We start from the raw sequence: 17,450 nt of genomic DNA on the forward strand, positions 1-17,450 counted from the left end.
TAGGCCTATGGTCATGTTTCCAATTTTATTGAGGTTGATACAATCACAGGCAACAGCACCAGGCAAAGGGGTAATGGAGGAAAAAGTTCTGGTGGAGTAACAGGATTCAGAACCATAGTCACCAGGCCAATTTAACAACCCCAACAATTTTTTGGGAGAGAGAAAGCATTCTCATTCATTGAAATGCAGTAATGTGTTATGATCCAATCCATATAATACAGAACTTAAACATTTAAAAAGGATCTTCAGAAGTGGACATTGCACACTCTAAATCATTTACAAGGTCTACTATTTTTTTTTGTAGTTCATTCAAATGACTTATAGGTCACTTGATTTGGTCACCATCCATTGGCAACCGTTCTTCAACTAAAGTCACACAAAGGAGTTTTACCATACAGAGTAATACCTACAGAATGACTAGCTGAGGTAAACCTTGGTCCCAGGAGAACATATTCAGTCATCTTACTTACTGCCATAAATACTGCGCAAACACACACCGTACACACACTGACCAAAGCTAACTGGGGTGCCTTAATACCCAATCCAGTGCATTCATATGTAATACATGCAGCAACCCTATCTCAGTCTGCTTAGAGTGTCCATAACAAATCTCATATCTGAGTTAGTGGTTTATAGAACAGTGTTGTCACAGCTCAGATTGCCTATTCCTCCATTACCCTCTTCCTCCTCCTTGTTCCTGATCCTTGTCTTCTCCTCTACTCAGCACCCTGTCCTCCTCCTGTCTGCTCGTCTCCCTTCTTCTTGTGTCCGGAGACAATGTCGTCGATCCGCAGCAACAAGATGGCCGTCTGGAGAAAGGAGAAGGAGTTCAATGGAGTAGTGCTGCACATCCAAACATGTACCTAATGAACACTTATGTAGCGTCTCTTAACATTGTATTAAGCAGGCGGTCGCAAGTCTCACCTCTACTGCGGTCTTGTAGGTCTGAGCCTTGACGGCCAGCGGTTCCCAGATGCCCAGGACGGTCATGTCAGCCAGGGTGCCAGTCTCTCCGTTCACCCCCCACGATACACTGTCCTCCTGGGTGTGCTTGGCCTGTAGAGGTATGTAGCAGTGAAAAGGCCACTAAAATGTACAGTAATTCCTCTAACTCCCTTTCACCAACGCTCTCTCCTTGAGCGTTCTCTTACACAACACACACCCACTCTCCCATCGGGTCTTACTCCAAGATGGTATGAGGTTCTACCTTTGACTCTCTCTCCGTCGCTCTCTTACCCTGAGGGAGGTGAGCACACGGATGGTGGAGGCGCCACAGTTCTGGATGAGGGTGCGGGGGATGACTTCCAGGGCCTGGGCAAGGGCGCGGTAGGGCCATTGCTCCACACCAGTGAGGGCCTTGGATCGCTCCATCAGCTGCTGAGACACGGCCATCTCGGTGGCGCCGCCGCCAGGCAGCAGGCTGGGCTCCAGCAGAACGTTGCGGGTCACCTGCATGGCATCCTGCAGATTACGCTCCACCTCCTGGGAGAGAAGGGAAAATGGTGGAGAGAGATTTCAGAACAAAAGTAAAACCTCAGTCAGTCATCTTTACTCTGATAACTTACAATAAAAAAATACATGTTCTAGGAGGGGAGTAGAGACTCATCTCATTAACATTATTTTTCACCATTATCCCTCTCTTTTAGTGATTGTTGTACAATAAAAAGCGCATATTATTTGAACATTTTTATTTTCTCAGTTTCTCACCGCCAGGATTTCCTTGCTGGCTCCTCTCAGCAGGATGGTGCAGGCTTTGGGGTCTTTGCACTCTGTGACGAAGGTGAAGTACTCGTCTCCAATCTTCTTGATCTCAAACAGGCCCGCCCCCAGGCCCACGTCCTCCTCGCGCAGCTCATCCGTACGGCTGGCAATACGTGCGCCACACGCTCTGAGGGGTAACAGGGAAAGAGGATGGTTGGTTTAGTTAGAGCAGTGGTTGTAAAGAGCATACATCCCAATACGCAATTAAAGTGACCGGCCATTTGCTAGCTATGTACTGTACATAGTAACAAAACGCAGTGAAGACAAGCAAAACAGAACAGAGAAAAGCGTCTCCAATAACAATGAAATGTCAACAAAAAAAAATTTGCTTTCATAGTGTATTGGACTTACCTGGCGATCCTGTTGTTGTCTGTCTTTCTGACACGGCGAATAGCCGTGATGTTAGCCTTCATCAGGTAGTGCTGAGCCAAGTCTGAAGAGAGAGGCAAAATATAGTCAAGGTAAAAATGTCAGTTGCATCAGACATGTGCCTTACCAAGAGCATTGCATTTTGAAGCAGTGTGTGTGTGTAGTACCTGAGATGCCCTTCTCTGTGAAGATGAGGTCAGGCTTGAGGCGGATGATGTCTTCACAGATCTGCTGGATGTACTCCTCCTCCATCTGCAGGATGCGGGCAAAGTCCTCCTCACGAGTGATCTCAATATCAGTCTGTAGAGCAATACACATGGTTAAAAAAAACGTATATACACAGAACAAAAATAGAAAAAGCAACATGCAACAATTTCAAAGTTACAGTTCATATAAGTAAATCAGTCAATTGAAATAAATAATTCGGCCCTAATCTATGGATTTCACAAGACTGAAAATACAGATGTTGGTCAGATACCTTTAAAAAAAAGGTAGGGGTGTGGATCAGAAAACCAGGCAGTAGCTGGTTTGACCACCATTTGCCTCACGCCATCTCGTTCCCAGAGTTAATCAGGCTGTTGATAATGGCTATGTGAAGTTGCTGGATATTGGCAGGAACTGGAACACGCTGTTGTACACGTAGATCCAGAGCATCCAAAACTTGCTCAATGGGTGACATGTCTGGTGAGTATTTAGGCCATGGAAGAACTGGGACATTTTCAGCTTCCAGGAATTGTGTACAGATACTTGCAAACTGGGGCCGTGCATTATCATGCTGAAACATGAGGTGATGGCGGCGGTTGAATGGCACGCCAATGGGCCTCAGGATGTCGTCACAGTATCTCTGTGCATGTCCATTAATTGTTTATGGTTCATTGAACAAGCATGGGAAACAGTGTTTTGCTGAGTTCATAAAAACTCAGCAAAAAAAAGTCCCTTTTTCAGGATCCTGTCTTTCAAAGATAATTCGTAAAAATCCAAATAACTTCACAGATCTTCATTGTAAAGGGTTTGAACACTGTTTCCCATGCTTGTTCAATGAACCATAAACAATGAATGAACATGCACCTGTGGAACGGTCGTTAAGACACTAACAGCTTACAGACGGTAGGCAATTAAGGTCACAGTTATGAAAACTTAGGACACTAAAGAGGCCTTTCTACTGACTCTGAAAAACACCAAAAGAAAGATGCCCAGGGTCCCTGCTCATCTCCGTGAACGTTCCTTAGGAATGCTGCAAGGAGGCATGAGGACTGCATATGTGGCCAGGGCAATAAATTGCAATGTCCGTACTGTGAGACGCCTCAGACAGCGCTACAGGGAGACAGGATGGACAGCTAATCGTCCTCGCAGTGGCAGACCACATGTACCAACACCTGCACAGGATCAATACATCCGAACATCACACCTGCGGGACAGGTACAGGATGGCAAAACCAACTGCCCGAGTTACACTAGGAACGCACAATCCCTCCATCAGTGCTCAGACTGTCCGCAATAGGCTGAGAGAGGCTGGACTGAGGGCTTGTAGGCCTGTTGTGAGGACTTGCCTTACCAGACATCACCGGTAACAACGTCACCTATGGGCACAAACCCACCGTCGCTGGACCAGACAGCACTGGCAAAAAGTGCTCTTCACTGACGAGTCGCGGTTTTGTCTCACCAGGGGTGATGGTCGGATTCGCGTTTATCGTCGAAGGAATGAGCGTTGCACGAGGCCTGTACTCTGGAGCGGGATCGATTTGGAGGTGGAGGGTCCGTCATGGTCTGGGGCGGTGTGTCACAGCATCATCGGACTGAGCTTGTCGTCATTGCAGGCAATCTCAACGCTGTACGTTACAGGGGAGACATCCTTCTCCCTCATGTGGTACCCTTCCTGCAGGCTCATCCTGACATGACCCTCCGGCATGACAATGCCACCAGCCATACTGCTCGTTCTGCACGTTATTTCCTGCAAGACAGGAATGACAGTGTTCTGCCATGGCCAGCGAAGAGCCCGGATCTCTTGAGCACATCTGGGACCTGTTGGATCGGAGGGTGAGGGCTAGGGCCATTCCCCCCAGAAATGTCAGAGAACTTGCAGGTGCCTTGGTGGAAGAGTGGGGTAACATCTCACAGCAAGAACTGGCAAATCTGGTGCAGTCCATGAGGAGGAGATGCACTGCAGTACTTAATGCACCTGGTGGCCACGCCAGATACTGACTGTTACTTTTGATTTTGACCCCCCCTTTATTCCACATGATTCCATTTCTGTTAGTCACATGTCTGTGGAACTTGTTCAGTTTATGTCTCAGTTGTTGAATCTTGTTATGTTCATACAAATATTTACATATGTTAAGTTCGCTGAAAATAAACGCAGTTGACAGTGAGAGGACATTTCTTTTTTCGCTGAGTTTATTTTACTGATAGTCACAGTAGTCCAAACTGCTACATGTAGTGTTCATTTTACACGTTCAGCTTCAGGAAGAAAGCAAAATAAAAGATATGTGCCATATATGGTACTGTATTTGATGAGGTATTTTAGACAGAGATATAGATAGACAGAGATCAGCATAAGGCACCAAGCAAAGATAGTGTTCCATGAAACAACACTCTAACTTGTTTTATGGGAGTTCGAGTGTCATTAGTTCAAGTTTAAATTCAAGTTCAATTTGAACTGGCACACGTTGGTGTGATACAGTTGAAGTCGGAAGTTTACATACACATTATTCCATTTACGTTAGTCACATGTCTGTGGAACTTGTTCAGTTTATGAATCTTATGTTCATACAAATATTTACACATGTAAGTTTGCTGAAAATAAATGCAGTTGACAGTGAGAGGATGTTTCTTTTTTGCTGAGTACGTACATACATACAGTTGAAGTCAGAAGTTTACATACACTTAGGTTGGAGTCATTAAAACTTGTTTTTCAACCACTACACAAATTTCTTGTTAACAAACTAGTTTTGGCATGTCGGTTAGGACATCTACTTTGTGCATGACACAATAATTTTTTCCAACAATTGTTTACAGACAGATTATTTCACTGTATCACAATTCTAGTGGGTCAGAAGTTTACATACACTAAGTTGACTGTGCCTTTAAACAGCTTGGAAAATTCCCGAAAATTATGTCATGGCTTTAGAAGCTTCTGATCGGCTAATTGACATCATTTGAGTCAATTGGAGGTGTACCTGTGGATGTATTTCAAGGCCTACCTTCAAACTCAGTGCCTATTTGCTTGACATCATGGGAAAAACAAAAGAAATCAGCCAAGACCTCAGAAAAAAGACCTCCACAAGTCTGGTTCATCCTTGGGAGCAATTTCCAAACGCCTGAAGGTACCACGTTCATCTGTACAAACAATAGTACGCAAGTATAAACACCATGGGACCACGCAGCCATCATACCACTCAGGAAGGAGACGCGTTATGTCTCCTAGAGATGAATGTACTTTGGTGCGAAAAGTGTAAATCAATCCCAGAACAACAGCAAAGGACCTTGTGAAGATGCTGGAGGAAACAGGTACAAAAGTATCTATATCCACATAACCGGAAAGGCCGCTCAGCAAGGAAGAAGCCACTGCTCCAAAACCGCCATAAAAAAGCCAGACAAAGATCGCACTTTTTGGAGAAATGTCCTCTGGTCTGATGAAACAAAAATATAACTGTTTGGCCATAATGACCATCGTTATGTTAAGAGGAAAAAGGGGGAGGCTTGCATGCCGAAGAACACCATGAAGCCGTGAAGCACGGGGGTGGCATCATCATGTTGTGGGGGTGCTTTGCTGCAGGAGGGACTGGTGCACTTCACAAAATTGATGGTATCATGAGGCAGGAAAATTATGTGGATATATTGAAGCAACATTTCAAGACATCAGTCAGGAAGTTAAAGCTTGGTCGCAAATGGCTCGACTGGTGTAGGTTCTCTCCATCTGTTGGTGTGCAACACTTGCATAACAAGTTAGCTATATTTTCAGCACCAGCCACTGTTCACCTCCTATTGATTGTGCTGCGGTTGCCGCCAGTTGTTTTTTAAATGTAACCTTTATTTAACTAGGCAAGTCAGTTAAGAACAAATTCTTATTAACAATCACGGCCTACCCCGGTCAAACCCGGATGACGCTGGGCCAATTGTGCGCCGCCCTATGGCACTCCCAATCACGATCGGATGTGATAGAGCCTGTATTTCGAACCAGGAGCTGTAGTAATGCCTCTTGCACTGTAACGGTGGTCCTCCTCCTCTTCAACCGAAAAGGAGGAGTATTGAGGGAACCAAGGCGCAGCGTAGTGAAATGACATATTTATTGAACACGACGGACAAAACAAACTAAACTTGTATAAACAAACAAAACAAATAAACGATGCAGACAGACCTGAACGACGAACTTACATATAACGTGAAGAACGCAATGAACAGGAACAGACTACATAAAACGAACAAACCGCAAACAGTCCCGTATGGTGCAAACATATACACAGACACAGGAGACAATCACCCACAACGAACACTGTGAAAACACCTACCTAAATATGACTCTTAATTAGAGGAACGCCAAACACCTGCCTCTAATTAAGAGCCATACCAGGCAACCCATAAACCAACATAGAAACAGAAAACATAGAATGCCCACCCAAACTCACGTCCTGACCAACTAACACATATAACAAACTAACAGAAATAGGTCAGGAACGTGACATGCACTGAGATGCAGTGCCTTAGACCATCTAGTTGTCCTCGGTCTAGTTGTCCTCGGGTCCTTTCTGGACGGTTCTCTACATAAACAAATATAATTTGTATGTGTGTCTGGTAGATGGCACCCTCTCACTTTGTGTAACTAACTGTGTCATACATTCCTGGCCCTCTCTTCTCTCCTTCTTGTGTGTGTGTGTGTGTGTGTGTGTGTGTGTGTGTGTGTGTGTGTGTGTGTGTGTGTGTGTGTGTGTGTGTGTGTTGTGAGAGCAAAATTTCAAGATTATGTTATAATACTGTTATTGCATCAAATGGTTGTTTTATGCAACAGAATAGTTAAAAAAATAAAAATTAGAACACTCATCTGTGTGTATGTGGACTGAAAGTGGGCCTCTGGGAGATTCAACACTGACAGAAGATTTACGATGTCTTTGAGTGATAAGCCTAACAAGACCGCATTCCATAGCATGAGTTAATGTTTCTGTACTGGGGTACCAGGGGGAGATGGCTCCAGTATGGAGTTGGAGACCCTGGTCTCTATACAATGAGAACAGTCTTCATAGCAGATACTGTCTGCTGTGAATTATAAGTATCGTTCACACGAATCTTAACCTTGTGACTAATCCCATACATCTGTTGTTTGTCATGTAGACTGAAGGGGGTATCTTTGCTATAAAAGGCCATGGTAACTTTTGTTGTTGGGCTCTCAACGAATCACCTACGGGAGGTTCATTGACAAGCTCCATTACTGCAGTAATTAATTAAAGTTAACTTGTTTTGAAGAAATGTAAGTCTCTCCTTTTGATTACAATAATTCCACGACAGTGTGTCCATTTCTACCATACCTGGCTTTCCCCCTTCTTGTACTCCAGGGAGCAGTCCAACAGGATAATGCGGGGATCCTTGATCATTCTGCGCATGCGCGGGTGGGTCACGTCCTTGTTTACCATCACACCTTTCAGCACGCACGAGTCCTCGATGATCCCACCGGGAACCTGAACAAACACACACAAACACAGGTGATAAAGCAGACGTTGAAGCTGATGCTGATCTGATGCAGAACTTGGACTGTATGACATTAACAGACACTTTGACCCTTACCTTTTCTACTTTGGCATACTTCTTGATGTCGATCTCCTTGCGTCCGTTCTCCTCCATCTCCACAGTTTTGACGGCGTCCAGTGCGATGCTGCAGGCCATGTCAGACCAGCGGCTCAGTGCCTTGGTGTTGATTGCAGAGTGGATGATCTTCAGCATCATCTTCCTGTCGCTCACGTCCACTGGGGTGCTGGGGGGAGGAGGGGATGGAGGAGAGTGTTGTTAAACAACTGATGAGTGTGAAAGCAGTTGTCATCGAAAACATGCAGCTACCAGAAAAAGTACTTGGGCCAATACTCTAGACTGATGAGTGTAAATCAAGTACCAATGCCAATCCCAGATTTTCATAACAAGTGAAATTATGCACAGATGTCAAATTAGAATTCAGCTCTTAAAGAGCCACTGAACACGCTGATTGCCATGTGTGTTTTTCTGTTACTCATTAGATAAACAAGATTTCAGTCTGGGAGACGTTTGGTTTATGATGTTTGTCCCCCATGATACACTTTAGACGAAGAAGCCCATTTCACTTCCTCAAAATCCCCAGAATTAATTTATGACAACACAATTTCTTACAGATTTATTGAGTTTTTGCTGAAGAGGTTATAGTTTCGCAATTTTACATCTAACTAAAAGGTGTTTGGTGCCGTATTTCTCCAGTAAAAAAAATGCGCGTTGTTTTGTGTAAATGAAGTCGGGCTGCTGGGCAGGTCTGTCTCACTGTCTATGCTACTGGATAGAGAGCAATCACCGCAGCTGTTCACCCCATGTTAGTGGGCAAATGGACATCGTCAAATCCAAACCCAACCTTCATTTACCTTTTGTGACGCACCACGCACGCACGGCTGTTCCAAACTCCATTTTAAACGACACAAACTTCGACTAAGGTTATCCTGTTTACACTTCATAGTCAATTTTGACACTAGAATAACCGTTTGACTCATATAGATGCCACGTAGGCCGTTTTCAAAGGGATCTGTTGCTTTTTAAAGGCAGTTGCTCTTTAACGATTAAAAGGTTGTGTGTGTGGTTGAGTGGTAGAGGCTGGAATAGTACCTGATTTCTTTGAGAAGGTTGAGCATATCATCCAGAGCTTGTCTGTAGGCGCTGATGACAACTGTCGGGTGCATCTGTTGCTCCAGGAACTGCTCTGACACGGACAGCATCTCACCCGCTAGAGATGCATAAAATTTATGATGTTTCCCATGTTGAGACACAGGGGTAATAAGAGTAAAAAATAGGCTGGATTGGACTACTACAATGAGAATAGACCTGATGGTGCAGTCTATTCACAGTATTGGGCATGTGGTGACTCACCCAGGATGATGACAGAGGTGGTGCCGTCTCCCACCTCCTCGTCCTGAGTGCGACTTATCTCAATCATGGACTTGGCAGCCGGGTGCTGGACCTGGATCTGCGTAGGTCGAAGCAGAGATGGAAGGAGTGACGTATGCTTTGCACCGGGGCACTGAACATTAATATTTTCTGTATGGAAGTAGATGTATGGGAATCATAGCAAGTGGGCCCTTCTCACCTCTCTCAGGATAGCGTTACCATCATTGGTCATCACAATCCCACCCATGGGGTCCAACAGCATCTACCAACACAAAGTATGTTATGGTTCCGGATTCAAGTGCTACCATAAAAGTATATTCCAGACATAATAGGAAACCTATAGCTCACCTTCATCATGGCCCTTGGTCCCAGGCATGTTCTGATGACGTCTGCGATCGTCTATAACACACGAAAAAAAAGTTATCAATACAGCGCCAACAGGCAATTCATCATGGTGATCCTACATTCCTCATAAATAGAGCTACAGTTGTAGCTATGACAATAACAGTAGCGCAATATTTATTACATAAGGAAATATTTCAACAAAGCAGACCTAACTCTTTGGTCCTTTAAAAACTTGCTGTATGTAAAATATTGTGTGCTATAACTTGATTTATTTTCTAATGTGACTCTGGATGTCAACATAATGATAATTGTTTCCAACATTAGGGCCGCTTTGTGTTTTGTTTCCTTGTTACGATACTAAAGAGTATTGCAATATTGGCATCGTCTCTGCCCTAGTACTGGGCCCCATAGACATAGATTAAACATACAATTATGTTGAAATAACATAGCTAGAAACCAAGTTAATTCTTAAAAGTTTAAGCCATTGGGGGGTTTCTAAGATGACATGCGCAATTGTTTTAAGATGGTCATACTATGGATCATTTAGTTATTTGATTTTGAACTTTAAGACCCCTTTAGGTATCAAAAAATGATTTGATAAAATATTGAATTTGGCCTTTACTACTATAGGCCAGAGAAACATTCATAAATGGCAAAAAAAGACAGTCAAAAAATAAATAATAAGAAACAAGGCTTTGAAGTGTTTATCCTATATCTAGGAGATAAGAAAGCTCAGGAAATAAATAAAATATATATACACAGTACCAGTCAAAAGTTGGGACACACCTACTCATTCAAGGGGTTTTCTTTATTTTTACTATTTTCTAAATTGTATAATAATAGTGAAGACATCAAAACTAAGAAACAACACATATATAATCATGTAGTAACTAAAAAAGTGTTAAATCAAAATATATTCTTCAGAGTAGCCACCCTTTGCCTTGATTACAGCTTTGCACACTGGTGGCACTCAACCAGCTTCATGCCTGCAATGCTTTTCCAACAGTCTTGAAGGAGTTCCCACATATGCTGAGCACTTGATGGCTGCTTTTCCTTCACTCTGCGGTCCAACTCATCCCAAACCATCTCAATTGGGTTGAGGGATTGTGGAGGACATGTCATCTGATGCAGCACTCCATCACTCTCCTTCTTGGTCAAATAGCCCTTACACAGCCTGGAGGTGTGTTGGGTCATTGTTCTGTTGAAAAACAAATGATATGATAGTCCCACTAAGTGCAAACCAGATGGGATGAAGTATCACTGCAGAATTCTGTGGTAGCCATGCTGGTTAAGTGTGCCTTGAATTCTAAATAAATCACTGACAATGTCACCAACAAGCACCCCCACGCTTTACGGTGGGAACCACACATGGGGAGATCATCCGTTCACCTACTCTGCATCTCACAAAGATACGGCGGTTTGAACCAAAAATCTCAAATTTGGACTCATCAGACCAAAGGACAGATTTTCACCGGTCTAATGTCCACTGCTCGTGTTTCTTGGCCCAAGCAAGTTTCTTCTTCTTATTGGTGTCCTTTAGTAGTGGTTTCTTTGCAGAAATTCAACCATGAAGGCTTGCTTCACACAGTCTCCTCTGAACAGTTGATGTTGAGATGTGTCTGTTACTTGAACTCTGAAGCATTTATTTGGTCTGCAATCTGAGTTGCAGTTAATTGACCATTTCTGAGGCTGGTAACTAACAAACTTATCCTCTGCAGCAGAGGTAACTCTGGGTCTTCCTTTCCTGTGGCGGTCCTCACGAGAGCCAGTTTCATCATAGCACTTAATGGTTTTTGCGACTGCACTTCAAGAAACTTTCAAAGTTATTGAAATTTTCCAGATTGACTGACCTTCATGTCTTAAAGTAATGATGGACTGTCGTTTCTCTTTTCTTATTTGAGCTGTTCTAGCCATAATATGGAATTGGTATTTTACCAAATAGGACTATCTAATGCATACCACCCCTTCCTTGTCACAACACAACTGACTGGCTCAAACGCATTAAGGAAAGACATTTCACAAATTAACTTTTAATAAGGCACACCAGTTAATTTAAATGCATTCCAGGTGACTACCTCATGAAGCTTCCAAAGGTGGGGGAGTGGCAATCTTTACCAAGGATCACCTTCAGTGCTCGGTTGTCTCTACCAAGTCTGTCCCTAAACAATTTGATTTGCTGGTTTTAAGCATTACTTTCAAATAGCTCTTTGATGATTGTTGCTGGGTGCTATCGTCCTCCATCAGCACCAGCATGTACCCTACCTGCCCTAAGCTCTCTCCTGGCCCCTTACACTAACATGCTGATCAGACTGGATACGTCGCGTGCGCGAGCGCCGCAAAATAAATTTAGAAATCCATGTTATTCAATTATTGCGTGCTCCAACGAGCATCTGCGACACCAAGGGCTAAAATAGAAGTAATTCCTATTTCTGACGCAAATCGCGCTGAAAGTCCTGCCTCTCCCATCTCCTCATTGGTTTATAGAAGCAGGTACCCACGTGCCATCTCCTCATTGGTTATTCCCATGTGGGTGATTGAAAGACGAACTTTGTTGCCGGTTGTCGTGGTAATACAATGAAAGTTTAGATGCGATCACCATATAAATTCAAAGATGAAAAAGCCTGGAAGGAGGAGAGATGACTAGAAACGATTCGGTTGGCCGTTTTATGTGTGGATTAATTGTCGGAGTAGAGGTCCTTGTGCATTTCAGGTAAAATAACAACTCAATGTTTATATCCCAGGACAAATTAGCTAGCAACAGCAAGCTAGCTAAATAGGACAAATTAACGTTAGCTAGCAAGTGCAAGCTAACTATCTAAATTGCCATACATGCTTTTCGACCTGTCCCCAAATGAATGTCATTGGTTCAGAGTTTGTTTTGAAATTTGAACCTGCGTGTCGTGATTGCGTTTGGTGTGGGGGGGCAAAATACATTTATGCACGATAGCGCACGCGCGCAGCCGGTTTGGGTTCCATGTTAGTCTGAATTTGTCCTGCTAGGTGACCTAAACTGGGACATGCTTAAACCACCTGACCAAGTCCTAAAGCAATGGGACTACCTACATCTTTCTCAGATTATCACCAATCCCACAAGGTATGACTCCAAACACCCAGAAAAGGCTACTCTCATCGATGCTATCCTCACAAATAATCCTGTTAGGTATCAGTCTGGTGTTTTCTGTAATGACCTTAGTGATCACTGTTTAATGCTGATGATGTGGTTGTTACTGACAAGAAGCACATGGCTGCTCTTTAAAATCACCACTTCATTAAGTCAAGATTCCTATTTGACTCAGTCATGCCTCCTTGCCCGTCCAACATTTCCTCTTCTCCCACCCCTTCTAATGCAACTATCCCCGATGCTCCTCCCTCTTTCCCCCCTGCCCCGCTACAAAGTCTCTCCCTGCAGGCAGTCACTGAGTCCGAGGTGCTAAAGGAGCTCCTTAAACTTGACCTCAAAAAAACCATCTGGGTCAGATGGTTTAGACCCTTTCTTCTTTAAGGTTGCTGCCCCTATTGTCGCCAAGCCCGTCTCTCCTTTCTGGGGAGGTTCCCATTGCCTGGAAGGCAGCCACAGTTCGTCCTTTATTTAAAGGGGGAGATCAAGCTCATCCTAACTGTTATAGGCCTATTTCTATTTGCCCTGTTTATCAAAAGTGTTGGAAAAACGTGTCAATATTCAACTGACTGGCTTTCTTGATGTCTATGGTATTCTCTCGTGTATGCAATCTGGTTTCCGCTCAGGTTATGGATGTGTCACTGCATCCTTAAAAGGTCCTCAATGATGTCACCATTGCCCTTCATTCTAAGCAATATTGTGCTGCTATTTTTATTGACTTGGCCAAAGCTTTTGATACGGTAGACCATTCCATTCTTGTGAGCCGGCTAAGGAGTATTGGTATCTCTGAGAGGTCTTTGGCCTGGTTTGTTAACTACCTCTTTCAAAGAGTGCAGTGTATAATGTCAGAAAATCTGCTGTCTCAGCCACTGCCTGTCACCAAGGGAGTACCCCAAGGCTCAATCATAGGCCCCACGCGCTTCTCAATTTATATCAACAACATAGCTCAGGCAGTAGGAAGCTCCCTCATCCATTTATATTAAGATTATAGTCTTATACTCAGCTGGTTCCTCCCCGGATATTGTGCTAAATACTCTACAACAAAGCTTTCTTAGTGTCCAACAAGCTTTCTCTACCCTTAACCCTGTTCTGAACACCTCCAAAACAAAGGTCATGTGGTTCGGTAAGAAGAATGCCCCTCTTCCCACAGGTGTTATTACTACCTCTGAGGGTTTAGAGCTTGAGGTAGTCACCTCATACAAGTATTTGGGAGGATGGCTAGATGGTGCACTGTCCTTCTCTCAGCACATATCAAAGCTGCAAACTAAAGTTAAATCTAGACTTGGTTTCCTCTATCGTAAATCGCTCCTCTTTCACCCCAGCTGCCAAACTAACCCTGATTCAGATGACCATCCTACCCACGCTAGGTTACGGAGACATAATTTATAGATTGGCAGGTAAGGGTGCTCTCGAGCGGCTAGACGTTCTCTACCATTCGGCCATCAGATTTGCCACCAATACTTCTTATAGGACACATCACTGCACTCTATACTCCTCTGTAAACTGGTCATCTTGGTACACCTGTTGCAAGACCCACTTGTTGATGCTTATTTATAAAACCCTGTTAGGCCTCACTCCCTCCTATCGGAGATATCTACTGCAGCCCTCATCCTCCACATACAACACCCACTCTGCCAGTCACATTCTGTTAAAGGTCCACAAAGCACACACATCCCTGGGTCGCTCCTCTTTTCAGTTCACTGCAGCTAGCGACTGGAACGAGTTGCAACAAACACTCAAACTGGACAGTTTTATCTCAATCTCTTAATTCAAAGACTCAATCATGGACCCTCTTACTGACAGTTATGGCTGCTTTGTGCTGTTGACTGTGCCCAATAATGTTTGTACCATGTTTTGTGCTGCTACCATGTTGTGTTGCTACCATGTTGTTGTTATGTTGTGTTGCTACCATGTTGTTGTTATGTTGTGTTGCTGCCTTGCTATGTTGTTGTCTCAGGTCTCTCTTTATGTAGTCTCTCTTGTTCTGATGTGTGTTTTGTCCTATATTTATATTGTTTTTTTAATCCCAGGCCCCCGTCCCCGCAAGAGGCCTTTTTCCTTTTGGTAGGCCGTCATTGTAAATAAGAATTTGTTCTTAACTGACTTGACTAGTTAAATAAAGTTTAAATAAAACATTTATTAAAAAAGCTGGTTGAGAGAATGCCAAGAGTGTGCAAAGCTGTCAAGGCAAAGGGTGGCTACTTTGAAGAAACTCAATATAAAACATATTTTGTTGTTTTAACACTTTTTTGGTTACTACATAATGATTTCATATGTGTTATTTCATTGTTTTGATTTCTTCACTATTATTCTACAATGTATAAAATAGTATATATATTTTTTTAAACCCTGGAATGAGTAGGTGTGTCTAAACTTTTGACTGGTACTGTAAATATTCCACACACACGCTGGGACAGTTGAGGGATGCGATAGATCCCAAGCTAATACAACCACTCCCATCAAAAAATATTTTAAAAGCAATGAGGCTGATGCAACAGATCAGAACATTTAGCTTAACATTTTAACTATTAGGCTATTTCTTCACATTATAGGCGCAGCAATACGCACACGGCAGTAGGCTATAAGTGCGAATGTTCCAAAATGCAATCAATTAGTGGGAAAAAGTGACTGAAAATACAATTATGCATGTAACGTTTAATTATAAAACTTGCATTTTTATGGTGAACATCATCTTCCCCAAACGTGAAACTCGCCATGTATGTATGCCAGTTAGGCGGATTAATGTGCTTAATTTTAAGAAGTTATTTGGACACTTAAGTTGTGATACATTCTGTACCTTATGAAAACATATAGGCCATACTGCACACGCTGGGCACAAGGTACAGTACATCATTAACAAGTGATAGGCTAATATTGTCACCCATCAGACTATTCTTAATTTATTGTGGTTTTTACGTATACAAAAAAATGTGTGAAATTAGTTTTGATATAGAATGGACCATTATCGTGCACCTGTCTCAGAACAGGGGCATGTTAAATAAACATTTTAATATAGTAATCTATGCACTTAAATAGCGAATGGAGGACGCTTTTCCCGTGGTTCATTTTCATGACAGCCAGGTAGGCTATACTCCTGTTGTAAAGCAAAGCAATGAGCTTATTATTAGGAAAGTTGATAAATATATATAGTAGGCCTAGCGTATAGAAAGCTGATTGGATCCTCTTTCTAATAGAGGCCGTCAAAACTACATAAAACTCAAATAATTGCATAGCCTATGGAAATGTTACGCAACATGCTCTCGTGAAGTGTGATTTGATTTTCTAAAACACTTGCATTGATGTCATAGTGATTAGAGGGAGTACCAGGCAGTTAGCAAGTTTGGTAGGCTACTAATGACCATCAGCAGCATCAGAGCTTGGAGAAGCCTGACTAAACGGTCATGTGGAATTTGACTGCAGTAATACCGTCATCATTACAGCCCTAAGTGGAAGACACCAAATAATGATACCTCACCTTGGCTGCACTGATATTTCCTGTCTGAACCTTCCGCCCAGACTCCCTCTTCATATTCTGGCCTGTAGTGGAACATGGAAACCAAGTTAAAAGTCTGTATGTTGTGTAAAATTGTACTGCAAAAACACAGCAATTAGTCTAGTTAACTGTGGGATCCAACCAGTCTACGTCTGTTCTGCACCTTTTGATTTCTATGTACAAATTAAGATCCCACATCTGTAGGTAGCTAGCTAGCTACCTGCCTACAGTACGCCATACAGTAGCTAGCTAGGCGTATCATGTGTGGATTAGGGATGTGTCATATTTTGGAAGGCTGATCTTTTATACTGTACAGTTAACGTTACTAAATTACATACATAACTACATCACCCAAGCCAGCTTCATTCATCTGACATGTTAGCTACGGACATCAGTGGAAGCTTCAACGACTAGGTTAAAATGCCATTGATTTGAGTCAATCTTTCTTTGAGCTTCACTAATATGTTGCCGAACAGATGGGCTCCCCTCCCATATGTTTAGCCTCATTTGGTCAACCGCTAACTAGCTAAGGTTCCTGTATGTTGTAACTAGTTAGCTATTGTAATATGTAACAGTAACGTTACTGCAAAATGTATTCTTGAGAATGGACATTTGAGTTGAGTAACGTTACTTAGCTATCTAACTAGTTAACGGTTGTGTAAATTGCACTATAGCCAGCCAGAGGTCTGTTGTAACATTATCTTACGTTACAGCCAATAAAGTCATACAAAGAGCCAGTTCACTAACGTTAGCTAGTTAACACTAGTGTCAGCTGTCGGCAAGGAAGCAGAAGCACATGCTTCGTTGCTGGCTAGAAACTGACACTAACTATGTAACGTTAGCCTGTATTGGCCCCTTGTCGGGATATTACAAACGACAGAAACATCAAAATGAGTAAAATTTCCACAGAAATCTACGTTAAGATGTAACATTTTTCGTTGCTTATAGGTTTTCTATTTACTTACTCAGCACGAGAACCTGTTGGCCCATCATTTTTGACAGCGTGTGGGACAACGGTCTGGAACTTTCTGGGCAGCCGGAGAGTAAAAAGCTCCACATCGGGGGCTGATTACTCCCAGTATCTTAACCAATAAACTTGGAGGAAAAAATGATGTACTGTGAATTCCACCAATTAGGGAGACGGGATAAACGTAAAAGGATTCAATGGGAGGTGAGTATGTACAGGGCATGATTGTGAGACACACCCTGTACATTCATTGACATGTACAAAACCAATCAAGTAAATATACAGTAATCC

At 42.9% G+C, this 17,450-nt stretch overlaps 1 protein-coding gene across 1 annotated transcript; it reads right to left on the reverse strand.

The window, feature by feature from the left end:
- Nucleotides 1-11: 11 nt before the first annotated feature.
- LOC120026725 (T-complex protein 1 subunit gamma-like) lies at nucleotides 12-17,278 on the reverse strand. The gene is made up of 14 exons (XM_038971436.1): nucleotides 17,158-17,278; nucleotides 16,175-16,236; nucleotides 9,585-9,635; nucleotides 9,436-9,498; nucleotides 9,219-9,315; nucleotides 8,958-9,075; nucleotides 7,905-8,091; nucleotides 7,649-7,798; nucleotides 2,298-2,430; nucleotides 2,113-2,194; nucleotides 1,708-1,888; nucleotides 1,237-1,482; nucleotides 925-1,056; nucleotides 12-809 (listed from the first exon to the last, which is right to left on the reverse strand). The coding sequence occupies exons 1-14, from the start codon at nucleotides 17,249-17,251 to the stop codon at nucleotides 717-719; spliced, it is 1,689 nt and encodes a 562-aa protein (XP_038827364.1). The 5' UTR covers nucleotides 17,252-17,278; the 3' UTR covers nucleotides 12-716.
- Nucleotides 17,279-17,450: the final 172 nt, after the last annotated feature.

This window comes from Salvelinus namaycush, chromosome 32, assembly GCF_016432855.1.
Source record: "Salvelinus namaycush isolate Seneca chromosome 32, SaNama_1.0, whole genome shotgun sequence".
In the NCBI taxonomy this organism is placed as follows: domain Eukaryota; kingdom Metazoa; phylum Chordata; class Actinopteri; order Salmoniformes; family Salmonidae; genus Salvelinus; species Salvelinus namaycush.